The sequence below is a fragment of the Phocoena sinus genome, chromosome 13 (assembly GCF_008692025.1).
Source record: "Phocoena sinus isolate mPhoSin1 chromosome 13, mPhoSin1.pri, whole genome shotgun sequence".
Taxonomy (NCBI): domain Eukaryota; kingdom Metazoa; phylum Chordata; class Mammalia; order Artiodactyla; family Phocoenidae; genus Phocoena; species Phocoena sinus.
This window is the reverse complement of record NC_045775.1, coordinates 20,444,459-20,470,148: the sequence shown is the minus strand read 5'-3', so window position 1 is coordinate 20,470,148 and position 25,690 is coordinate 20,444,459. Positions and strand designations below refer to the sequence as shown.

The following is a 25,690-nucleotide window of genomic DNA, read 5'->3' as shown; positions in this document are numbered from 1 at the left end:
GAGCTATGACATACGCAGTCCTAACCACCATATGGGTAGAACATTAACCCAAGGGTGACCAAAAGGGACCAAAAAGAAGCCCAGTTTCTCTTCTCCCAGGGAAGACCCCCTCTTGGTCTCGCCCGCTGCTCCCTTGCAGTGTACTCAATAAATCTCGCTTTCTACCCTCAAAAAAAAAAAGAAGAAAAGCAGAGACATATTTTGCAGTGCCTGCTCACCCACAGCCCCCTCTAAATGGAGCTGCCCTGCTTAGAGTCCCTGCAAAGGGGCAATCATAGACGTCATGTCCCTAAGCCCACACCCAAAGCTGGTTAGATTCAGGGTGGGTACTACCTGACTACCTGAAGTCAATCCATAGAGTGGCCAACCAGTAACCCACGTCATCTACCTACAAGTGATAAGCTGCATCTGATTCTCTCTCACAGGAATCTAAGCAAAGCATGGAGAAAAATACCAATTAGTTGAAGCTGAAAAAATGCCATGAGGAAGAACCAGGGTGATAATAAACTGAAATTATTTTTAAGGCAGAGTTATGGGGCAGCAAAAACCCTGAGCGAGCAAAGAAGCCAGCAAGAGGAGTGAAGAAGAATATATATAAAGAGAAGCAGGAAGGCCAGGAAAGTGACACACCATGTGGCCATGACTGAGACAAAGTGGCTGCCCCTAGAGCTGCTTGGTTCCTAATACCTCCCTAGCTGTAGTATTCAAGCCCTCTTATCCTTAACTTGAGTGGGCCCCTTACTCACAATAAAAGACACTTGGTTTTATGATCTCCCTACATTTAGAGGGCAGAGAGAAAATGTGGGACAGAGGGTAAACTTGAGAGGTAGTAGGAGACTGAGGAGAAAACAGTACATGAAAGCAAAGGCAGGAGAGTATCAAGGAGCAGAGGATGGTCAAATATTTCAACACTCAAGGAGAATGAGGACTGAAAAAAGGCCGCTAAGTTTGAAGATCTGCAGATTACTTGTGACTGACCTTGGACAGAATAAAGTGATGAGAGGAAAAGTCAGATGACATACCATCACATCATTCCACTTTTTAAGAACTGACCGCATGGTTCCTTTTACACACTTTCAAATAAAATTCAAATTCCTAACTCTTCTAACAAATTCCTTGCTTTACTTGGTTCCAACTGAATGATCCAAAAACGTTCTCCACCACTTCTCAACATGTAGCAAGATGAGCAAGCCCCCAGTCCCTCACAGCCTTGACTTCATTGCACACCCCCTGCCTTCATTCATACACCCTCCCACCTGAGTGGCTCCTTTCTGTCCATCTAATCCTTACCTACTCTTAAGGCCTAGTTCACATTCCACCTCCTAAATAAAGCCTTCCCTGATAACTACAGCCACCTGTAGTTCCTGCCTCTTAACTTCTAGGGCAACCTATGGGGCAAAAATTGGCCAAACAATTTAGCATATTATAAAGTAATTAAAGTAATACTGGAAGTCACATTTAAAAATAATATTCACTATATATTCAACAGTCACCCAAAGGACTCTAATTCTGTTTCATGTGCACACTGGCTCCTAATCACTTCAGAATTTTCTCAAAGGCTCTTTATATATTCCACAGTGCTATGCGCACTCAGTAGCAATGTAGTATAAGAATCTGAATAGGGGGTTAAAATATCTGGGTGCTAGTCCCTGCTCTGCCAAAAATTTCTTAGTTGCAAATATGGGAGCTAGATTAGATTACCTCAAGCACTCCTCCCAACTCCAAACCTAGTATTCTATGGCTGACATACACATTCTGTATTTCACATACATAATTAAAATCAAAGCACAGGGCTTCCCTCGTGGCGCAGTGGTTAAGAATCCGCCTGCCAATGCAGGGGACACAGGTTCGATTCCTGGCCCAGGAAGATTCCACATGCCACGGAGCAACTAAGCCCATGTGCCACAACTACTGGGCCTGTGCTTAGAGCCCGTGACCCACAACTACTGAGCCCACATGCCACAACTACTGAAGCCCATGTGCCTAGAGCCTGTGCTCCGCAACGAGAAGCCACCAGAATGAGAAGCCTGCACGCCGCAATGAAGAGTAGCCCCCGCTCGTCGCATCCAGAGAAAAGCCCATGCACAGCAACGAAGACCCAACGCAGCCAAAAAAAAAAAAAAATCAGGGTTTCCCTGGTGGCACAGTGATTAAGAATCCACCTGCCAATGCAGGGTACACGGGTTTGAGCCCTGGTCCGGGAAGATCCCACATGCCACGGAGCAACTAAGCCTGTGTGCCACAACTACTGAGCCTGCACTCTAGAGCCCACAAGCCACAACTACTGAGCCTGTGTGCCACAATTACTGAAGCCCACGTGCCTAGAGCCCGTGCTCCGCAACGAGAAGCCACTGCAATGAGAAGCCCGCGCACTGCAACGAAGAGTAGTCCTCGCTCACCGCAACTAGAGAAAGCCCGCGCACAGTAACGAAGACCCAACGCAGCCAAAAATAAATAAATAAACAAACAAAAAAACCTTTCATTTAAAAAAAAATCAATCAAAGCAGAGAGAAGACATGCCATGTATTATACCATTGTTTTATATATATGTATGTCTGTGGATATAGATATATAGATAAACAGATGGTCCCTGACTTTCCATGGTTCAACTTATGAATTTTTAACTTTAGGATGGTGCAGAAGCAATACACATTCAGTAGAAACCATACTTTGAATTCTGAATTTTCATTTTTTTCCCAGGCTAGCAGAAGTGGTATGATACTCTCTCATGATGCTGGGCAGCAGTGAGCCATAGCCCCCAGTCAGTCACACAATCACAGGGGTAAACAACCAATACACTTACACCATTCTATACTCATACAACCATTCTGTTTTTCACTTTCAGTACAGCATTCAATAAATTACATGACATTCAATACTTTATTATAAAATAGGCCTGTGTTAGATGATTTTGCCCAATGTGTTCTGAGCACGTTTAAGGTAGGCTAGGCTAAGCTATGATGTTTGGTAGATTAAATGTACTAAATGCATTTTTGACTTACAATATATTCTTTTTTTTTTTTAGCAAACTTATTCATTTATTTATTTATTTTTGGCTGCATTGAGTCTTCATTGCTGCACGCGAGCTTTCTCTAGTTGCGGCGAGCGGGGGCTACTCTTTGTTGCGGTGTGCGGGCTTCTCACTGCAGTGGCTTCTCTTGTTGCGGAGCATGGGCTCTAGGCACGCAGGCTTCAGTAGTTGTGGCACACGGGCTCAGCAGTTATAGTTTGCGGGCTCTAGAGCACAGGCTCAGTAGTTGTGGCGCACAGGCTTAGTTGCTCTGCGGCAGGTGGGATCTTCCCGGACCAAGGATCAAACCTGCGTCCCCTGCATTGGCAGGTGGATTCTTAACCACTGTGCCACCAGGGAAGTCCTGACTTACAATATTTTCAACTTATGATGGATTTGTCAGGATGTAACCCTATTGTAAGTCAAGGAAGATGCATAGTATAGATAGCCATTGAATAAGTCAAAATTTCCATCAGACACATTTCCAGTCAATCTGATGACTGGAAACATCAATAAACCTGTATCCCTCTATTCTAATTCCTTCATCCTAACAGCACCGTCAAGCATATTCACATGCAATTCAAGAGGAATTAGTTACAAAACTATTGCAACCTAAAACCTGTTCAGCATGGGTACATTCCCACTCCCTCCCCTCAAATCAGCTGGTTACATTCCTTTGTCTTATCATGTGCCCTCTTGCACCACTATCACCATCAACGTTAACAGAAATCGCTAGGACAGTGTTAGACACCAGGGACTCTAAAAGGCTTAAGTCTCAGAAGGGCTCACAACATAGTTGGGGAGACAGAAACACAAAACACTTTAAGAGCAATATGAAAAAGAATACTCTATGTGCCAGAAAAATGCCTTCCCTCTGTTGGTATGCAATGTGACCTTCTTCTGGTTGGCAAAGAATCAGATCTATCTGTCTGACTGCAAAGTCCTGGGTGAACATTAGAATTAGGGAAAAGGTGAAATGAGATAGAAAGGAATTATTTTTTGTGAGCCTATACAAATCTATATTCTAATTAGAATTTAGAGGCCACAGAAAATATATTTGTGACATGACAACGTGAAACTTTTCTAGGTGAGATTAGGCAACAGACCCCTGATAATATAGTTATGTAAAACAATATGAAAATATCATCTTGTACATATATATATTTTTTTTTTTTTTTTTTGAGCCGAGCCACGTGATATGCGGGATCTTAATTCCCCAACCAGAGATCGAACCCATACCCCCTGCAGTGGAAGCACAGAGTCCTAACCACTGGACCTCCGGGGAATTCCTACCTTGTACTTATATTGAGCTTACAGTTTTCAAAGTGCTGTGAAATATCTCCATAACTACTTGAGGTTAACAAGACTAAAATTCTTCTTCTTCTTTAGAGAAAGAAACTAAAGCACAGGGAAGTAAAGTGATCGGTTCAAGGCCAAACTGCCCAGAAAGAAGTAGAACTGGAACAGAGCAGAGGTCTTCTGAATCCTAGTAAGACGCTTTTTCTATTAAGCTATTATTCAAGTAGAAACACCATAATAAAACCAAAATCAAAAGTCATAGTCAATACAGGACCCAGGCAAGGAGAACCTGTCTGGGGATTTTTAGCGCTGGCCAGTGAAGATACATACCTACAGTAGGTTCTGCAAAAGTATGTATTCAACAGTGAAGAAGTCTTTACGAAGGGTCTAAAAGACCATATAAAATCAACAAATTTCCTTCCTTTTTCATTTCATACTGACTGAACAACCTTCTGTTATTAACTGGTTCCACAGTCACACCTATTTCATGCACGCATCCTCTTGCACATGGACTAAGAGGATATTCATTAACAGAGAAGCCTGTCACTGAAAGTTTGAAAAGTTACCTTTTGGCTCCACAGCAGTCTCCAGAGTGTTTGTACGCTAATCATCTCTAGGACTGACAGCCAGTAGCTGATTAAACTGACCAGTAAGGTTCATGGAACCTCCGTGACTCCATCAGGCTCCATATCCCAGAAAGCAGCCGCCTGTCAACATCCTCGAGCCCACCCTACACCATGTACTATTGTTACTGATTGGTCCTATATTGTTTTAATTTAAAGGCAACAGTGATGTTCATGTTGCTCAAAAAAAGGGAGAGTTAGCAAACTAGTTTTGGTTTTTATTCAAAATTCACAAATTTAGATTCTAGAATCTAACTTCTAAATCAGACTTTTTTTTCTTTTCTTTCTTTTTTTTTTTTTTTTAACAAATTACTGTACCTGCGGCAGCTCGTAACTGGGAGGAACAGCTCAGAGGTCTCATAGCTGGAAGACAAAATAAAGTGTTTACAAAAAGCAGTACAATTCCATGTCTGTGCAAGATGCTTACACAACCAAATCTAATCTTAAAAAGAAAGTACAAATGAAACTTACAAAATCTGAGGGCCCATTGTGATGTACTGGGAAGATATTTTAAAGTGTAAGTCAAGAGGGAAGTCATTCTTAAATCTAAAAAGAGAAGAACAAAAAGACTTTCTGGGTTATTTGAACAATTTGTAGCTTAGAGTGTAGTCTATGATCTCTGATATCTCGTCCATGACTACTATAAAATACTTAAAAATTTACTCTATTACCAACTACCCTTCCTCTAATAATATAATAGCTACACTGACATAGTATGCAAACCACTAATCTAAGCAGTAACCCATCTAATCCTCACAAGGACCTATGAAGTATGCATGATTATTTACACCCTTCGTAAGAGATGAGAAACGAGGCATACAGGGATTGAAAGACTAGTAAGAGGCAGAGCTGTGATTTGAAGCCAGATAGTCTAGCTCCAGAGTTTATGCTTTTCTCTAGGGCCAAAGGAGTAGAGCCTGCTGGACGTGATCATGAAGCTACCAATGGGAACTTCCTGATTTTGATGGTTGTATTGTGATTATGCAGAATGCCTTATGGAATGTTTGTATTTGAAGGGGATACACACTAAAGTATTCAGAGATAGTGCAGTATCACATCTTAACTACTGGAAGAAAAAGAAGTTCATTCACTGCACTTGCTACTTTTTTATAAGCTTGATATTATTTCAAAATAATAAAAATATAAACCCCTCTATATTAAAATATATAAAATATATTAAATACTTCCCTAAATTCCCAAAAATGAGTTCCTACAAATCAGTAAGAAAAAAATTGGCAAAGGATATGAACAAACTGTTCACAGAAATAGAAATATCAATACAAATGGCTCTTAGATACATGAAAAGATGTTCAATCTCATTCATAAGGGAAATACAAATTAAAACGGCACAGAGGTATAATATTTGACTTAAAGGTCTGATATTCATCATGTGGTAGCCTGCACACACAGGCTCTCTCATATACTGCTGCTGAGGGTGTAAACTGATGGCACCTCCACAGATGCATCACTATGGAGGGCAATTTGGCAATTATTGTAACTGTCAAAAAACTGCAACTGCACCTAACTTTTGATCAGTAATTCCACTTCCCTGAATTTTTATTTACATAGTTGGTCTGTGTAAACAAAAGAATACATCAGAAATGATGAGATGTCACTTTTGAGATTAGGCTGTTAAGAGATCCTGCAGCTCCCGTCTTGGTCCGTCTCTCAGATCACTCGGTCTAGGGGAAGCCAGTTGGCACCTCAGGAGCAGCCCGATGAAGAGGCTCTGGTGATGAGGAACTGACACCTCCTGCCAACAGCCATGTGACTGAGCTTGGAAGTGAATCCTCTAGCACAGACAAGCTTTCAGAAGACTACAGCCCTCGCCAGCATTCTGACTGCAACCTCATGAGAAAGTCAAAGTCAGAACGACCCAGCTAATTTGCCCCCAAATCCCTGACCGTCAGAAACTGTATGAGATAATCAATTTTTAGTGTTTTAAGCTGCTAAATTTTGGAGTAATTTGTTACACAGCAACAGCCAATATAAAAGCCTTGTTTAACTTTTCTTAGGTCTTCATTGACTAAAAAGAGATGCCCTCTGGCTTCCAAAAAGAAAAAAAAATCACATTTACCAAATATATGGATTGGAAAGAGATGGAGGAGTCCAACCTCTAGGCTTACCAGCCTAGGTATACTCAAGGGACTCTGGCCAGGGAGACACAAATTGGCCCATGAGATGGACACCACTTTTCCAGAAGCTACATTTGATGCCACTTGAGTCTGGAATATAAATCCCCATAAGTAAAGTGCCTCTTGAAATAAAATTCATGAAACTAGTCAAGAAAATATTGATTGAAAAAAAGGGGGACCTTGCTCTAACAGATACCAAAACTTTCTATAAAGTACCAGTAATTAAACAGTTCAATTCTGGCACAGTAATAAATGAAACTAATCAACAGAACAGGATGTAGCAAGTTCAGAAGCATACTCATGTGTATGAGAATTTAGTATGTAATAAAGATAACATTTCAAATAAGTGGGAGAAAGGTGAATTACTCAATAGATTTGTTGGGAAAATGGCTAACCATTTGAAAAAAAGTTAGATCCATAGCTCACACTATAAGTACAAATTACAGATGCATTAATCTAAATATATATTTTTCTAGCTTACTACAAGAATATATCAGAGAATATTTTTATAATCTTGGGGAAAGGCTTCCAACATATGGTATAAAACCCAGAGGCCATAATGGAAAAGAATAACTAAAAGAACTGATTAAAGAAGCATTTAAAATATCTACATAGCAAAAGACACTAAAATAAAGTTAAAAGGCAAACAAGAGATTCAGAGAAAGTATTTGTAACATGGAAAACAAAGGGCTAAACCCCATACTCCATAAAGAACTTCTACAAATTACAGGAAAAAGAGAAACAATCTATAATGCAATCTGCGGTTTTCACCCCAATATCCATTTCACACCATTATGTAGTTGTCACATGTGGTTTACATGGGACTGAATCCAGCTCAACTCCAGGGTTTAAACCAATCAGAATAATCTCATTCTCTTTGGTTCAGGCAACCAAGGCCTAAAATAATCGTGCATGGTATTGCCTTGACCACTGGTATCGATTTAGGGATGGTCTTAGTCAGTCTGACATTCAAGTCTTCTGCCTGGAATTCTGGAACATACATCTTTCCTTCTGAGGCTTGGCATGGCTAGAGCAGTTTGCAAACATGATAAAAGCTAGTGTAAAGGTAGAGCTGGTCTCAAAGGAGGACAGAGCTGAAAATTCAGAAAAAAGAAACTAGAGCCCTGATTGAATCATATCTGAAACCCACCTTCCTACTGTGCTTTTCCGTTCTGTGAGTAAATAAATCCCCTTTATTAAGCCAATTTAAGTTTAATTTTCTGTTATTTGCAGCTGGAAGGCTCCTTCCTGAAACATGACCAAAAGGAAAAATGAGCAAATGAGCAATTCACAGAAGAAAAAAAATGTCAAATAAAAATTTAAATGTTCAACCTCACTAACAATAAAATTTTTTAAAAATTAAAACAAGGTCATTTTGAGGTTATTAAGTGGCAAAAATTAAAAATATGGTTAGCACACAATTCTTGTGAGAATGGATTTATTTAAGCACTTCCATATACAGTTGATAAAAGTATAATTGGTAAGGCCTCTTTGGAAGGCAATTTTTATTTCTCTCTCAGATTCTGAATTGTGAATTTCTGAGCCTAGTAATTCTTCTTATTGGTCTTTAAGCAACAGAAATATTCAAGTTGTATATGTAGCAATCATAGATCTCTAGCCAATAGAAATACTCAAGATGTAGATGCACACAGGAGGAAATGGTTAAATAAATTATATTACAAACATACCATGGAATACTGTTCAGCAGTTTGTAAGGAAAAATGAAACATAATGACATACATGTATATACTGACATGCAAAGATGTCCACAACATATATTAAATGAAAAAGCAGGCTGCAGAACAATATATATATAGTAAGACTCCATCTTATGACAGAAAGACGAAAATCCATAAGGCTGAATCTATATCTGGAAGAGATAAAGAGGGACTTTCATTTTATATTCTTCTGTCTTCTTAAAATTTTTTTTACAATGAGCATCTTATTTTTAATGTACAGTATAATTCTAGTTTTATAGAAAATCTGCATATACTAGTATCTTGATAGATGAAAACATACAAATGCATTTTAAAAGTCCAGAAAAATACAAAGCAAATGTTAACAGTAGTTATCTTTGGGTGGTGGAGTTATTGGTATAGTTATTTTCTTTAGACTTCCTGAAGTTTCTGGGAAAAAAATTAAGTAGAATATACATCCCATCAAAAATTAATAAAAAGTAGAGACAGATTTCAAAAGAAAGAAGGACTAAGCAATATATGACCTAGTTATTGTCATCTGCTTTAAGCTTTAAGAAATACATTTTGACTCAAGGATTTGGGGAGCCTGGGTAGGCTTGAGTAGGGTGTGCAACTATAGAAAGATGCATGAAGTTGCAGGAACCTAGGAGCAAGTAACATGAAGAAGGGGCTAAACAAGTAATGAAAGCAAGATACAGTGGCTCTAACAGCTCATTATTACAGTATCATTAAGACACAGTCCACAATATCCTTAAGAGCACAAACACTAAAGGCAAACCGCCCAATCCAAATCCTGGCTGTACCCTAGTTGTATGACCTTAAGCAAGCTACTTAATTTGCAAAAAGGATTCTTGATGACCTCCAAAGGCCATTTTCTTTCTCTGTTTTAGGAGTAAGATGTAGATAATTCATCTGTAAGATGCACCTGTAAACTGTAGATAATTAAAGTACCTACTTCACAGGTTGTTGTGAGGTGTATATATATATATATATATGTATATATATATATATATATATATGTATATATATATATATATATATATATATATATATATGGCACTTAGAACAGTGCCTGATACATAGTAAGGGTTATACATGTGTTTGCTATTAATTTTAGTGGGTGATGGTAAGACACAGTGAGAAGCATAACATTTCTGCCGTTGATGGAGCTTATGATTTTGCTCAGAATACAGGAAACAAAAAAATCAAGAGCTAAAAGCGTGACCTAATTCAGGGGATGGCAAACTTCAACCCATGGGCCTCTAGCTAACAACAGATTTTACATTTTTAAAAAGTTGTAGAGCAAAACAAAACAAGGAATATGTGACGGAGATCAATGTGGGTTGTGAAACCTAAACTCTTTACTATCTGGCCCTTTACAGAAAAAGTTTGCCACTCTTGATCTAAACAGTAAGTGCTACACCAAATTAGATGCAGAAAGAGCATTATGTGGGCAGGAGGCAAGCTTTGAACTGTAAAAACCTTATGAGCTGGAGGGACTTTGGAGGTCATCAAGAATCCTTTCTGCAAATTAAGAGATCACTGCTCATGCAGTTTCTGCTTAAGGTGTTCACAGTGATGGGGGATTCACTATTTGTCTTGAACTTTAAACAGAAACCTCTCTTCTTTCTTTCCATACTCCTCAATTCAGTCTCAACTTCCCTGCCATTTCCCCCTGCCTCTTCCTGCTCCCTCTCCTGCGGAACAGTCAATCTGGTGAACAGTGAGACTTAAATTTATGGCCGAATCCTGGCTCTGCCACCTACCAGAAAATTTACATAATCTCCGAGCCTCCCAAACTTCATCTACAAAATGTAAATAACAATTTTGGGATCGTGAAGATTAAATGAGAGGATGGTGAAAGGGCCTAGAGGGCCCTCGACATTACTTTTTGTAGTCAATCACTTGATTCCAGGACTCAAGCCTATCTTTCCAGCACAAAAACAGCTTTCAGGCAACGCAGAGCTCTTGACTAGAAGTTAACAGACCTCTAGGCCTATTTCTACCACCTGTGGCCATGGGTAAACTCACTCACCCTGATTCATGGGCTTCACCGATAAAGTGAAGGGGATGATGAATGACCGGATGATCTCCGGGTCCCCTCCGGATTAGAAAATAATCTTGAGCCCTGGATCTCGGAGCGGGACACAGGCATGTCTCAGCTCCTCCCACATTCGAGTCCCGAAAAAGCCAAACGACCGAGACTCACCCTCGGTAACATAAAAGGGGAAAACCCCGGGCCCTGTACCGAATCTCTATCGCCGCCGGCCTGGCTCCAGGCAAAGCAGGCGAAACAACAACAGTGGAACACAGGCCAGCGCTTTAAACCGACACAAACACAAGCCAACAGTTCGTTAACATGCGGTGATAAATTAAAAGACAAAGGCAACACCGCTGCTCTGAGCTACAGACCGAACGCTAGGCCAAATTACTGCCCAAATTGCACTGGTACGGGAGAGCCCCATTGAGAAGCTTCCTTCCGCTCCCTCGAACTCCACAGCCCCAGGGAGAGGAGGAGGCCGCGGGCGTAGTAGGTGGGAAAGGAAGTGCGGACCTCGCCGGGGAAAGGCCAGGCGGAAAGCCGAGGGCACGCGCCTTCTCACCTTAGCTCGCGTGGGCTCAGATTCCTGCTGCCAGCAAGGTTTGGATCCGAGCGACGGGCCCCGACTGGATCAAGGGGCGGGCCCTGCCGAGAAAGGACCCTTCAACCTTCCCACCGGCTCCGCGGGCTTCGCAGGCCTTCCGGGCTGCCCTCCGGTTGCCTGACTGGAAAATCCAGAACTCTGTCCCTCTCTTCCCTGACCTTCCTTCCTCCCCGCGGAGAAGGTGTCCTTTCCGCCCGGTTAGCCAGGAGCAAAGGGCGAGGTTAAGGAACCGGCGGCAGCTCGCCATAGCGGTTTTAGTCAGGCAGTACATCGGGCACCCGGCCAGAGCCAGGCTACGGAAAGAAAAGTCCTCTGCTTGGCTCCCCCGACTTGAAGCGCCTTCCACTTTCGTCCTCTCCTGCTCAAGATGGTGGCTTCCCGGGCAGTTGGCAGCCTCAGCCGCTTCACTGCCTCCAGAATGCTCCGTTGCCCAGGTGAGGCCTGGTTGAGGGCGCCCAACAGCCCCGGGCAGAACTCCTACGGAGACCCGAGCTTCCCCGGAGCCTCGTCTCCCCATCGCTGCCACCTCCCCGCCCCGGCCCAGGGTCCCAGCCCTGGATAAGGGGGAGGGATGCTGCTCTGGGATCTGGTCTCTTGTTCCCTGGCGCAGGGACTGACATTTCCTCTCTCATGAGTCCTGCAGCGATTTCGGGCTCCATAAGCCCTAATGTTTCTGAGCCCTGTCCACCCGGTCTGGCACTTTCCGCTGGTCTCCTCATTTCATTTAATGATGGCCTTGAGCCTGTTCCTACGAGATTAGGAGGACTAGGACAGTCCAGTCTGTCACATCTTTGTGGCTCCATTGCACCTTGCCTGTAACAAGAGGCATCTTAAAACCGTGTGTGAAATTAACCAGCCTTGCAAATTACTGCCATTCCCTGCCCCTTTTCCCCAAAACCTTTTTTGTACCTATTACCACACTTCAATAGGAAGCTCAACTCTTGCAGTTCCGATAATCCCAGTATGAATGTATAATATATTGATTTTCAAGGGGTAGGTTCTGCAATTTGCTAGAAGAAGCATTTTTTTTTTTTTTTTTTTTTTTTTTTTTTTTTTTTATGCGTTACGCGGGCCTCTCACCGTTGTGGCCTCTCCCGTTGCGGAGGACAGGCTCCGGACGCGCAGGCTCAGCGGCCATGGCTCACGGGCCCAGCCGCTCCGCGGCACGTGGGATCCTCCCAGACCGGGGCACGAACCCGTGTCCCCTGCATCGGCAGGCGGACTCTCAACCACCGCGCCACCAGGGAAGCCCAGCATTTTTTTAAAATTACGTAGATACTCTCTTTCTTAAGGAGCAAGGTGTTAGATAATTTTACAACTATTTCTACCCTTGTTTCTGACGATACCCAGTTAGCTTGCATTAGCTGTATTGTCTTTTTGTCTTCAAACTGGCAGTGAAAGAGTTAAAGTGGGTGACTGTGGAAAATCAAGCATTTTCCTTCCATCTCAAATCTTAAGGTGAAATGTGACTTTTTATTGCATGTTGTACTTAATATCGGTTACTTAATTAGAAATATAATTTGTAATATGCCTTCCTCCTTCTGAACCCCCCGGGGTAATACCGCCTGCTGTTTTGGGAGGAGTGCCTGGAATCTCCCTTTATTGTAAGGGACTAATTTCGAATGATTGAATCTCTTCTGCTTTCTTTTTTCGACCAATGTTTTTAGTCTCCACAGGACTGCTTTGTGTGTGTGTGTGCGCGCGCGCATCAATCATAAGATTACAGAAAATTGAAATGCTGTGAAGACTGGGGAAAGGGATTAAGAAAAAAAGAATCACCCATTCCCTTACTACTCACATACCTACTGTTAGCATTTGGTCATGTGACCTGACAGTTTGTCTATTTTCCACATTTTTGGTTTAACACTTTAAAAATATCAAATGTATATTTTTGAGCTTCCCCTCCATTGATTTTAAGGTAATGCAATTAAAAGCATTAAATTTGGAGTCTGACTTCTGGGTTTGAATCTAGCTCTGCCTTTTACCCTCTGGTGACCTCGGGCAAGTAATTTCTGTGTCTGTTTTCTCATTTGTGAAATGGGGAATAATACCACCTTGTGAGCTTTAAAGGAGTTATTTTAGGTGTAAAGCAGTTTTTCGTGGAGTAAGTGCTACTATTAACGTTAATAAACGTTAGCTGTTATAACTCTTTCCTGCCCTGAAGAACTATGATTCTATTGATACAGATATGAGACTTTTTTAAAGTAATTTTTACATTTTACATGTGATAAAAGGTTACAAGCCTAGTTTTTCTATGTTTTTTTATAGAAATATATATACACACATGTGTGTATATATTTTGCATTGTGTTTTAACCTATAAGAAAATATGGCTTGGGGAAGGAGGGTTAAATTGGGAGATTGGGATTGACATATACACACTACCATATATAAAATAGATAACTAATAAGAACCTACTGTATAGCACAGGGGAACTCTACTCAATACTCTGTAATGACCTATATGGGAATAGAATCTAAAAAAGAGTGGATATATGTGTATGTATAGCTGATTCACTTTGCTGTACAGCAGAAACTAACACAACATGGTAAATCAACTATACTCCAATAAAAATTAATTTTAAAAATTAAAAAAATATAGCTTATTATAGCTATTGCTTCTTTTAGTAGCAATGTATAAATTTTGAAAAAAAGTCTAGAAAGTGAATTTAAAATTACCTGCACACCTGGATTGCCATTTAGACTCAACAGACTAACCCTAACCCTAACCCTAACTGAAAGTCTATGCCAAGGCATTGCCAAACATTTAATGAGATTATGACGTTTAATGATGGATGATTAAAATCTCTTGATGCTGCTTTGTATTTCTTGAAGTTTTGACCCATTCCTGCCTGAGTGCTATAATTCTGAGTATGACTATCAAATGAAAATCACATCTTGACCGAAATATCTTGTTTATTTCCCACTCTTACTCTAAATTCAAATTCCTGATTACCTAAGTGGTAGAATAATTTCACAGGAAAAGAATTGGAGGCAAATACCTTAGTAGATGGTGTATATTTAAATTTGACTCTCACTTCCTTAATCCTGTCCCTTCCGCCGGTACTAAATATTGAGAAAAGCTGTTGATTGTTACAACAAAAGTAACACTTTCATATTTGAAATTTGTGCTAGCCTAATCCAGCTCTCTGCACTGCTGTAGTCTTAGATCTTGTAGGTATCTTGTAGGTATCTTCCCGAGTTAAATTATTTAAATGATTACAAAGTAGGCCAGAGGTTTCTCTCTCTTTTGCTGGCACAGGAAATATAGGCTAAAGTTCACCCAGATGCTCTACAGCAGGGGTCCCCAACCCCCGGGGCTGCAGGCGAGTGCCGCCTGAACCATCCCACACCCCACACCCCCACCAGTCCCTAGAAAAATTGTCTTCCATGAAACCTGTCCCTGGGGCCCAAAAGGTTGGGGACCACTGCTCTAAAGTAAGCTCTCCTAATTAGGAAGTGAGGAAGGCTGGATTCCAAAAGCAAAGCTACCGAGTACTTCAACTTGATTTAGTTGACTGTGGTTTGAAATTGTTTTCCAGACATGTTTGTACATTTGCTGGTTTTTTCTTTGTTTCTTGTCTCTATTGATTTAGAGGAGGTTTTGTGTATGTCTATATGGGGGGGGGGAAGGTAGGTTAGTGGATGAGAGTTTATGGTTTATAAGCTAATGAGCTCAAACCTGTCAAATATTTGGTCTTCACAATTACAACCCACGTCCAAGCCCCTTCACCTGCTCTGTTTTCTTTTTTCCTTAGGCACTTATCTTCTAACATATTTATTTCCATATTTATTTTTATTGTCTTCTATCTGTCTTTCCACCCCATCTTCTCCCACCCTGCATTCCTGATCAGTTCCTTCTCACTAATTCAGTTTACCCTGTTCTAGCTAGAATTGCCTATTATCTGGCTCCCCTCCCACAGAATTTCTACTTTATAGGGAAACTCCTTTCTATGCCAGGCCTGTTTTCACCTCCTCCACAAAGACAGGGATTTTTGTCTTTCTGTTCACTCTAGGCCACACTAGATTTTTGTTGTGGAATATAAATGACTATGAGATGATGTTGGAGGAGATTACAGTTTAGTTGGGGGAAACACCTGCTACAGATGCAACGATTAGAGAACAAAACAGTGAGTAATAAAGATAAAATTTGGGCAGGGAAGGCAAAGATCCTTGTAGACAGAATCTCAAGATAAGGCTTTGTGGAGCCATGATACAGATATAAAGAAGGAAGAGTCACAAACACAGATGACACAGATCTCAAATGATGGAAAAGCAAAGGGAAGTTTATCATTAGTGAAGTAGAGGCACTGGAGATTGAAGAGATGGCTGGCTTCTCTTATCTTAATTTACTTTGGTGTAGGACTTTGACTTATAGGTACTTTTATAATCATTACATCACTTTTACTCTATAAGAACACTGAAATGCTCTGAGAGACTTGTACATGGTCATACAACTAGTAAATAATAAACTTGATGGTCGAACCCACGGCTTTGGACTCTCGGGTCCTTTGTCTTTGCACCATGAGGGCTGACTTGGGTTGCTTAAAGAAAAACAAATGCAGACAGAACCAGCGATCACCCCACTCTGGTTCTGGTGCCATCTAGTTTTTTTTTTTTAAATAGTATGTTGTTTTGCCTTTGAAAGCAGTATAAAGCTGCTTTTTCCTGTGCCTTCGCTTCCCCTCCTTTAAAGAACTGCAGGATAGAGAGAAACATGGAGCCTCTAAAGCCCCTTGATTTTATTTTTCATGATACTGGAAAGTCCATCTCTCCATAGAAATGCAAGAGGACCTGGCTGGAGAACATGCTTGAGATATATTTGGAATACATTTGGAACTAACATTATGGATCGCTTTGTAGATTACTTATTTCTTAGTGTATTTGTTTCCTATTGTGGCCCTAAATTTCCACAAGCTTAGTGTCTGAAACAATAGAAATTTATTATCTTACAGTTACGGATGTCAGAAATGAGTCTCACTGGGTTAAAATCAAAGGTGTTGGCAGGGCTGTGTTCATTCTGGATGCTCTAAGGGAAAATCCATTTCGTTGCCTTTTCTAGCTTCCAGAGGCTGCCTGCATTCCTTGACTTCTTCAAAGCCAGCAAAATGAGTTCTCGTGCTGCCATCTCTGGTTCTTTTGCCTTTTCTCCTCCTTTGTAATTTCATGGGGTGTACCTGAATAATCCAGGCTAATCACCCTGTATTAAGGTCAGCTAATTAGCCACCTTAATTCCATTTGCAGCCTTTATTTCCCTTTGCCATATAACCTAACATACTGGGTTTCTGGGGACATGGGCATCCTTGAGAGGCCATTCTTCCACCCACCACATTTAGTATCCAGATAATCATTTGACCTGATAATTGAAACAAAGAGATACAGCAGTGGTCACAATAATGGCTTAGAACACTTTGTTTTGTTGTGGTTGTTATAAAGTCCAGCTTTGTTATTATAGCAGGTACTATGGAAATTCTGTTTTGTAAAATAATTAATTTTGAAATATCTTTTTCTTACAGGTTATATTTGCCGCAGCTTTACAAGGTCCTCTGCTTTGCTGAGTAAGTTTAATTTCTCGTTGACATGCTTACATTGCTTTTTATACTTATTTGGCAATAAACATGTTTACAAATAAATTTTCCTTCTCTTTTTAGCCAGAACCCATATTAACTATGGAGTCAAAGGGGACGTAGCAGTTATTCGAATTAACTCACCCAATTCGAAGGTACCTAATGCAACTTGCTGCAGTTTATTTCTACTCACTACATTCATTAATCCAGTCCTGAATGGCAAAGAAAGAAATCCACCAATTTGGCAGTAATCTTATCACATGAACTTACAGTTTTGATGGTTAGAGTTTGAGAAATTGCCCAAGGAGTGCAGTTTTCTGCAGCAGAGGTCCTTGTTTAAGAATTCCTCCTAGTTGACTTTAGTTAATCCAGATTAACATCAAGGATTAATAAAACTATCCTTTTGTTACACTGTAGAATGATAAAGTGGTTTATTAGATAAGAAGCAAATTATAAGCTTTGTTTATAAGAATTAAAACTGACCTACCCATCTTAACTATGAGGTTATTAAATCGGCTTCCTTAACCTGCCTGACATAAGTCATTATTCATAGTAAGTTGGCTGGGTTAAATGTCGTTAAGTTTCCTACGGGACCTGAATGACCCGGTGCAGTTCATATATTAGAAATCAAGTTCTGTTCAAAGTGGAGCTTCATTTGTTTTTGGCAACTTCAAAAAAGCATGCAGCATTAATCCAGTCTTTTGCCAAGAAGAGCTTTACTGCAGGAACTCATGCTTTTCCCTCACCTAAAGTTGGTGTAAAGATTTCATATTTCAGAAATCTTATTACCAGAGGCCTCAATGAAGTAGGAGGGCCTAGATGTAAGCAATTAACAACTATCACAAATTAAGGAAAGTAAGAGGCAGTCCCCCTCACTAGAGTAAATCTTAGCATTTACTGAGCAATGATTCAAACTTAAGATATGTTTTGTAAGTTGACCATTTTTCCTGAACACAAAAATAACAGATGCCTATAGTAGCACATTTTAAAGCAATAAAGAGGAGAATAACAATCATTCATGCTCCAAACCCAAAGATAACCACTTTTAATATTTAATCTAGTTTCAGCAAATAATATTCTAAAAATTAAGATCATACTATATGTCTAATTTTTTTTTTTTTTTTTTTTTTTTGCGGTACGCAGGCCTCTCACTGTTGTGGCCTCTCCCGTTGCGGAGCACAGGCTCCGGACACGCAGGCTTAGCGGCCATGGCTCACGGGCCCAGCCGCTCTGCGGCATGTGGGATCTTCCCGTACCGGGGCACGAACCCATGTCCCCTGCATCAGCAGGCGGACTCTCAACCACTGCGCCACCAGGGAAGCCCTATATGTCTAATTTTGATTTCTTTTTTTCCTTAACATTATACAAATTTTTTCCATGCTGATAAATGTTTGTAGACTTAATTATAGCCTGCATATGATTGAAACTTAGGAATATGACCTCCTCAGGAATATGAGTTCCTCCTTTAAGTAGAAATATTTTTAGAGGGAGGGGTACTTACAGTTGCCCAAAGCAGCTGAATAGACAGCTGCTGGGTTGTTTGTTTGTTTCCCTGTCTCTTTCTTTTAACAGTATATTTCTCCTGGTTAAACATATTTCCTATAATCAAAATAGCATTTGATGGTGATTTGCACATCTATTACTTCGAATTTAAACCCTTAGATTTATATGTATTTCCCTTTGGTAGGTGAATACTCTGGGTCAAGAAGTGCATTCAGAGTTCATAGAAGTAATGAATGAAGTCTGGTCTAGCAATCAAATCAGAAGTGCTGTCCTTATCTCATCAAAGCCAGGGTGCTTCATTGCAGGTGCCGATCTCAAGTAAGTTTTAGGAACTTTGAAGTCACCTTTTACCTTGGCTAATGGTATGTTTTTTTAGGCCTAATCATTTCTCATTTTAAAAGAAGGTAGAAGTAAATATTCTCTGCAAGTTTTTTTAAAGTTATTTTCATGAGTTTAATAAAGTTAATAAAAAAGAAGGACTTGTTGCTTAAACCTTATAAAACTGAATACAGCCTTTCTTTAAAGAAGTTGAAGTAGTAGTTCAAGGAGCAATGTTTGAGTAGAATGAAAATAAACTAACAATGAGTTGCCCTTTTTTTCATCCACCAGACCAGCAAACATTTAAAAGTTTGAAAATATATTAGCAAGGACTTGGGAAAATGAGAAAGTTAAATATTACTAGTAGGAATGCAAATTGGTATAGCCGCTTTGGAGAGTAATTTGATAAAATTTAGTAAAACTGAAAATGCACATATCATATATTCAAGTGATATGGTATATATCTAGGTATATATGCTAGAGAAATCCCACCCTTTGGTTTTAAGGACCCATGCATGCGTAGGCATGTTCAGTCCTGTGTAGTTTTTTTAAAATAGCGAAGAATTTGAAACAAGCTAAACGTCAGTCATGAAGGAAATAGATAAGTAAATGTGGAATATTCACAAGATAAAATACTACAAAAACAATTCAAAGGAACTAACTAGATCTACGGCATAATGTTAGAACTCAAAAACATAATGTTAAGTTAAAAAAAAAGCAAGTTACAGAATGTTTGATACTGTTTATAGTTTATATAAACATTTTTAAACCATACATGAATACTTCTCTGTATTATTTATGGATACAAATATGTAGTTGGTTTGAGGAATACACTACAGACATGAAAATGGTTGTTTCAGGGTAAATGAATTGGCTGGTAGAACTTCAGGGGTCAAAGGCTACTTTACCAATACAGCTAATATTTTCTTTTTTTTTTCAATGATATAATGTACGTATATATAACTTCTTTAAAATTCTTTAAAGCAAAAGTAAGGAGGAGAGCTGATACCTTAATATTAGTTTACTGGGTTAAAATGTTAATGGTTGTTAATTCTGTCAAAATATGGGTATTTGTTATATTATTTTTTGCAGTTTAGGCAATGATAGCCAGCATTATTGGCTTAGTAATTTGTATGTATGGTGTTTGTATATTTTTAAACTTTGTTCAATATTGTATACCCTTCTTTTTTTATGTATAGTAATTAGAAATTCATAAATATTCTGTTTGTGTATGTTTATTTTTTAGAAAAAGCAAAGTTATCTCCATCAAGTGCTTTTTCTTCTAGCTTGGTTATTTAAGCCTAGTAAGACACTGATATACCTGGTAGTAGCTACCTAAATCCATAGGAAAATACTTGTAGCTTGTGTGGGGCTAGCTGAGCAACTCCCAGCATATAAAATGACAGAAAATTCGTTGTCTTTGGTCAAAAGTAAAAAACCCACAGCTTAAATGTGTTCAGAAACAGTAAGTAGCAAATGAAACAAACTGAAATTAAAGGACATTGAGGACAACATTATTGTAATAGAAGCCTTTTTTTCTGTCATTCTGATTGATGTTTAATCCGAAAGCTACCTGATAGTGAAAATGTTTAATCTGCTTGTGAAAATATTTACCAGAAGATGATTTTCTCATGTACAGAGCTTTGTAATCTAATGATTTGTTACCAAAACAAACACAGATTATTCAACGTGTTTTGTTTCATGTTCTCTGAATCCAGAAATTTAACACTCTTTATCGAGAGATGATGTCACTGATATTAGTGCTATCTGAAGCAAAATCATTCTTAAACTTCTGAGTGTTTGAAGATTCACTACTGAATATTGATATATGATAGGATAAGGATATGGTGGATGAAGTATTGAACAAAATAGGTTATGGTTTTATCTTTGGTTTCTTTTGGTTTTCTTCTCTCATGTTTACTGCAGCATGTTAACTGCTTGCACGACCTCTCAAGAGGTAACACAAATATCACAGGAAGCACAGAGAATGTTTGAGAAAGTTGAGAAGTCCACAAAGCCTATTGTGGCTGCCATCAATGGATCCTGCTTAGGAGGAGGACTTGAGGTACAGATTTATTCCAAAGTCATTGAGACAACGGTCCAGCTCATTGTTGGGATTCACCTGCTGCAAACCTTTAGCTACTATTTTGCCTTAAAACAAGTTGTTGAGGGAGAATCAGCTTTGTTTTTAGTTACCAAATTTCTGGATAGGTTTTTATCCTTATTCTTATGGCATAGAGCAAGTGAACCAAAGTGTCATGTTTTCATTTACAAACTGAGAAGATTTTGAACTAGATCTCTAAGGTCCCTATCAATTCTAAAAAACCTTGTTAAAGTTTGCAAGGCAAAGATTGAGAAGTGTGATTCATGCTGTTGAGCTACTGAAGTCTAGTTGAGACACATAATGCATAATGTACGTCAAGTGTTTTGTGAGTAGTAAAGATGGTAAATAACACAAGATTTGAGAGAAGAGATGCTTACCAAGCTGGAGCATGTAAGAAAGAAGGAGGGGAAAAGAAAATAACATTTATTGAACATTTATCACATGCTGGGTTCTATACTAGACACTTTCACATGTATTAATTAAGGAAACCTGTGTCTGGTCCTAAAAGATAGGCAGAATTTGATTAACCAGAAAGTAGTGGGAAAACATTCCACATGTGGCATGGTGTGAGCAAAGACAAGGATAAACAAAACCTAATTAGGGCACCATAAGTAGGCCTGCTTGGTTGAAGAGTCTTTACATCGTACAGGGTTTCTTAACCTGGGGTGCGTATATAATTGTGTGTGCATTTTTCTGTTGAGAGCTTCCATACCTTTCAGCATATTTTCAAGGAGATCTGCAACCCAAAAAGAGGTTGATAACTTAGGGGAAAGGTATGAAGTAAGGCCAGAAAGGTAAATTGTAGGAAGCATCAAATGCCAGCCTAAGGAATTTCAGTTTATTCTGGGGGCACATTCCTGCTTTATGAGTAATATTTAGACCCTCGCATATCCTAAGATGTTACAAAGTTACATTTTTTAACACTCTAATTTTCTTTCATTTGTTTGAAGCTTGCCATTTCATGCCAATACAGAATAGCAACAAAAGATAAGAAAACAGTTCTGGGTTCCCCTGAAGTCTTGCTGGGAATCCTACCAGGAGCGGGAGGCACACAAAGGCTACCCAAAATGGTGAGTTTAAGATAACCATGTGAACTTGAGAACCTCGGTCCTATGTGCCCCTTTAGATCTATTTCCTCTGTACAAAAGGTATAATATGGGTATTCATTGTAAAATTTAGAAACTGGACTTCCCTGGTGGTGCAGTGGTTAAGAATCTGCCTACCAATGCAGGAGACACAGGTTCAAGCCCTGGTCCGGGAAGATCCCACATGCCGCGGAGCAACTAATAAGCCCGTGCGCCACAACTACTGAGCCTGCGCTCTAGAGCCCGTGAGCCACAACTACTGAGCCCACGTGCCACAACTACTGAAGCCTGCACACGTAGAGCCCGTGCTCCGCAACAAGAGAAGCCACCGCAGTGAGAAGCCTGCGCACCACAACAAAGAGCAGCCCCCGCTCGCCGCAACTAGAGAAAGCCCGCGTGCAGCAAAAAAGTCCCAACGCAGCCAAAAATAAATAAATAAAAAAATTTAGCGCTTCCCTCGTGGCGCAGTGGTTGAGAGTCCGCCTGCCGATGCAGGGGACACGGGTCCGTGCCCCGATCCGGGAAGATCCCACATGCCGCGGAGCGGCTGGGCCCGTGAGCCATGGCCCGTGAGCCATGGCCACTGAGCCTGCGCGTCCGGAGCCTGTGCTTCTCAACGGGAGAGGCCACAACAGTGAGAGGCCCGCGTACCACAAAAAAAAAAAAAAAAAAAAAAAATTAGAAACCAAATACAATGTGAATATATGGGATCAATAACATTTTATTCCTGATATTTGTTTATTTTTTCAATTCTACTTTTTATTTATTTTTTCAATTCCTTGATCAAAATGATTGATCAGGGTCCTTTGTTAGTCCCTGAAGAAGGGAAGAGATAGATAAGATACATGTCTTGCTTTCTGGAACTTACAGTTTAATTTGTTCCTTCTCTGCACAGTGCGATCTTACCAGTTTTTCAAATCCCTGGGTCTTATTTCATGATAACTGTTAAGAGGCAGGCCTTTCCCCTGATTTGGATGATCTCACTGTTGTATTCTATAGACCCAAAAGAGGCCCATCAGGCTTTTGAATTCTTAAGAAGAAGGGAAGGACAGTCAGACCTGGAGGCTGCAGAGCAATCTTAACATCAAACTCAAGGGCTCCCTGAACCTCATAGCCTCTGGCACTGTGGGTTCTTCAGGGAAAACAACACTCAGCAGAAATGCTCTTTGCAGAGAAGATGATAGGAGTTGGACATAGAAAAATAGGAAAGTTTATGGTATTTGTTTTCTGATAATAAATAGTCTGCATTCCTTCATAGGAATTGCCAAGAGGATTTACTGAAAGAATGAATAAGCCTATATGTGTATAGAAAATATTGCTGTTTCTTTTGTTTTGTTATAGTTGGTTCTTGAATGTAGCTAGAAGCTGTTCTAGCACCTACATACAAAGCCCTAGTTGAGTTCTCTTTTTGTTAAGTCTAAGATTCTTTCTAAAGACATTGTCAAAACTGAGATTTCTCAGTCTCTACTAATTCCGGTATAGGAATTTTAAATATACAAATGATAGAGAAGAAACTCAGAATGACATAAATGTACAATTCTAGGAAACATGACATTTTTTCTCCACTTTGTCAATCCATAAGACAGAAATCCTACATATTGAATTAAAAGAAGAGATATAAAGACATTTTTAACTTCAGGCGGAGATTTCTAAAACTAAACTTTACCTAAATGTGTATCAGTATATAAAATTTCGTTGATAGATACATAACATAAAAATCTGGTTTGACTTTTCTCATTTTAATATTTATTTTGCTCAGTTGGATGATTTGTAAATTGTAATTGTCACTGATTTTTTTCCACCTTTGCTGTAATCCTTGCTTGCTTGTTAGGTGGGTGTGCCTGCTGCTTTTGACATGATGCTGACTGGTAGAGGCATTCGTGCAGACAGAGCAAAGAAAATGGGACTGGTTGACCAACTGGTGGAACCGCTGGGTAAGTGCTAACATGCTTCAGAATTGAGCCTTATGAAGTTATTTATTTTCTTAAAGAGTTAATACCTTGAATATTGGTTATAGTGAAACCCAAACACTTAAGAAATGAGTCATTTTTCTGAAGAGTGAAGTTTTCTAAAAATAGCTAATACTGAATCATTTTCAACATCACCCTAATTTCTATTTTACGTTATTTATAATTGGGACATCAGGAGTACAGAATTGAATCGAGTCATTATTTTTGGTTCTTAAATTACCTGTGTCATTATCCATGATAACTATTCTTCAGTTTTTTGTGTCTGTTTTAATAATATAATAAACATGTATGAAACAACCAACCTAAGGATATTAATAATGGACATCTACTAATGTGCTGCTTCCTCCCATACAATTTCCTTGCCTCTTCTCATCCAAAGAAACCACTATTCCAGATTGTATGTTCATCACCCTCTTACATTTCTTAAAAATCAGCATTATTGAGATGTTATTTACATGATAATAAATTTACCAGTGTTTAATGTACAGTTTGCATTTTGACAAACGTATATAGCTATGTGAACACCACCACAATCATACAATAGAACATTTCTAGTATGTATCTTTTTGTGTCTTTCATTTAGCATACTGCTTTTGAGATTCATCCATGTTGTTATATGTCAGCAGTGTATTCCTTCTTGTTGCTGAGTGTCATTCCATTGTATAGATAAACCATAATTTTTTTATCCGTTCACCAAATGATAGACATTTGAGGTGTTTCCAATTTAGGGCTATTCTAAATAAAGCTGCTGTGAACATTCATTGACAAGTCTTTATGTGGACAAATATTTCATTTCTTTTGAACAAATACTGAAGAGTGGATTGGCTGGACCATATGATAGATGTGCTTATTAGCTTTTAAGAACCTGTCAAACTGTTTTTCCAAAGTGGTTATACCATTTTACATTCTTACCAGCAGTGTATGAGAGTTCAAGTTACAACCACTTTGCGCGCTCAGTCTTTTTGATTTTAAACGTTTCAGTAGGAGTGTAGTAATATGTCATTGGGGTTTAATTTGTATTTCCCTAAAGACCAAAGATACCAAACTTATTTCATGTGTTTATTTGCCTTCTGTATATCTTCTGATAAAGTGTTCAAATGTTTTGCCCATTTGTTTGATTTAGCTGTTTTTCTTATTACTGAGTTTTCAGAGTTCTTTATATATCAGGATATAAGTCCTTTATGAGATTAGTAATTTGCAAATATTTTCTCCCTGTCTGTGGCTTGTCTTTTCATTATCTAAGAGTAGAAATTCTTAATTTTGATGAAGTCCAATGTATCAAAGTCTTCTTTTATGGATCATGGTATTGGTGTTTTAGAAATCTTTTCCTAACAAGATTGCAAAGATTTTCTCCTATGTTTTCTTCTGAAAGTTTTGTAGTTTAGCTCTTAAATTTTGGTCTGTGCTACTTCAAGTTAATGTTTATGTTTGGTGTGAGGTAAAGATTGAGTTGTTGTTGTTTTTGTTATGTGATGATGAATATCCAAAATGTCCTGGCACAATTTGTTGAGAAGACTCTTCTTTCCCATTGACACCTTGACACCTTGGTGGAAAATTAGTTGACCCTCTGTGTTTGGGTCTATATCTAGGTTTCCTGTTTCCAATTATTTATATGTCTTTACTTAAGACAGTGTCACACTGTCTTGATTATTGTGTTTTATAGTAAATCTTGATATCTGACAGTGTGACCCCACCCTCCACCTTGCTTCTCTTCTTTCAATATCATTTTGCCTATT

At 39.3% G+C, this 25,690-nt stretch overlaps 2 protein-coding genes across 7 annotated transcripts in view; one reads left to right on the top strand and one right to left on the bottom strand.

The window, feature by feature from the left end:
• Positions 1-11,470, bottom strand: part of HADHB (hydroxyacyl-CoA dehydrogenase trifunctional multienzyme complex subunit beta) — a 38,269-nt gene extending 26,799 nt beyond the window's left edge. For 2 of the 6 annotated variants that reach the window (XM_032653782.1, XM_032653786.1), the window contains exons 1-4: positions 11,368-11,470; positions 8,218-8,315; positions 5,404-5,478; positions 5,251-5,295 (exon numbers count right to left, since the gene is read on the bottom strand). In XM_032653782.1, the coding sequence (XP_032509673.1) occupies positions 5,251-5,295; positions 5,404-5,470 (112 nt within the window). In that variant the 5' untranslated portion in view covers positions 5,471-5,478; positions 8,218-8,315; positions 11,368-11,470. Of the gene's footprint in view, positions 1-5,250; positions 5,296-5,403; positions 5,479-8,217; positions 8,316-11,367 lie in introns of those variants that run through there. The other 4 variants (XM_032653787.1, XM_032653783.1, XM_032653784.1 and 1 more) reach the window with 4 other exon arrangements.
• Positions 11,471-11,537: 67 nt separating this feature from the next.
• The window catches only part of HADHA (hydroxyacyl-CoA dehydrogenase trifunctional multienzyme complex subunit alpha), a 54,470-nt gene continuing 40,317 nt past the window's right edge, over positions 11,538-25,690 (top strand). The window contains exons 1-7 of the mRNA XM_032653781.1: positions 11,538-11,843; positions 16,924-16,965; positions 17,059-17,129; positions 18,662-18,795; positions 20,722-20,860; positions 21,850-21,969; positions 23,816-23,918. Coding sequence (XP_032509672.1) covers positions 11,777-11,843; positions 16,924-16,965; positions 17,059-17,129; positions 18,662-18,795; positions 20,722-20,860; positions 21,850-21,969; positions 23,816-23,918 — 676 coding nt within the window. The 5' untranslated portion in view covers positions 11,538-11,776. The remainder of the gene's footprint in view (positions 11,844-16,923; positions 16,966-17,058; positions 17,130-18,661; positions 18,796-20,721; positions 20,861-21,849; positions 21,970-23,815; positions 23,919-25,690) is intronic.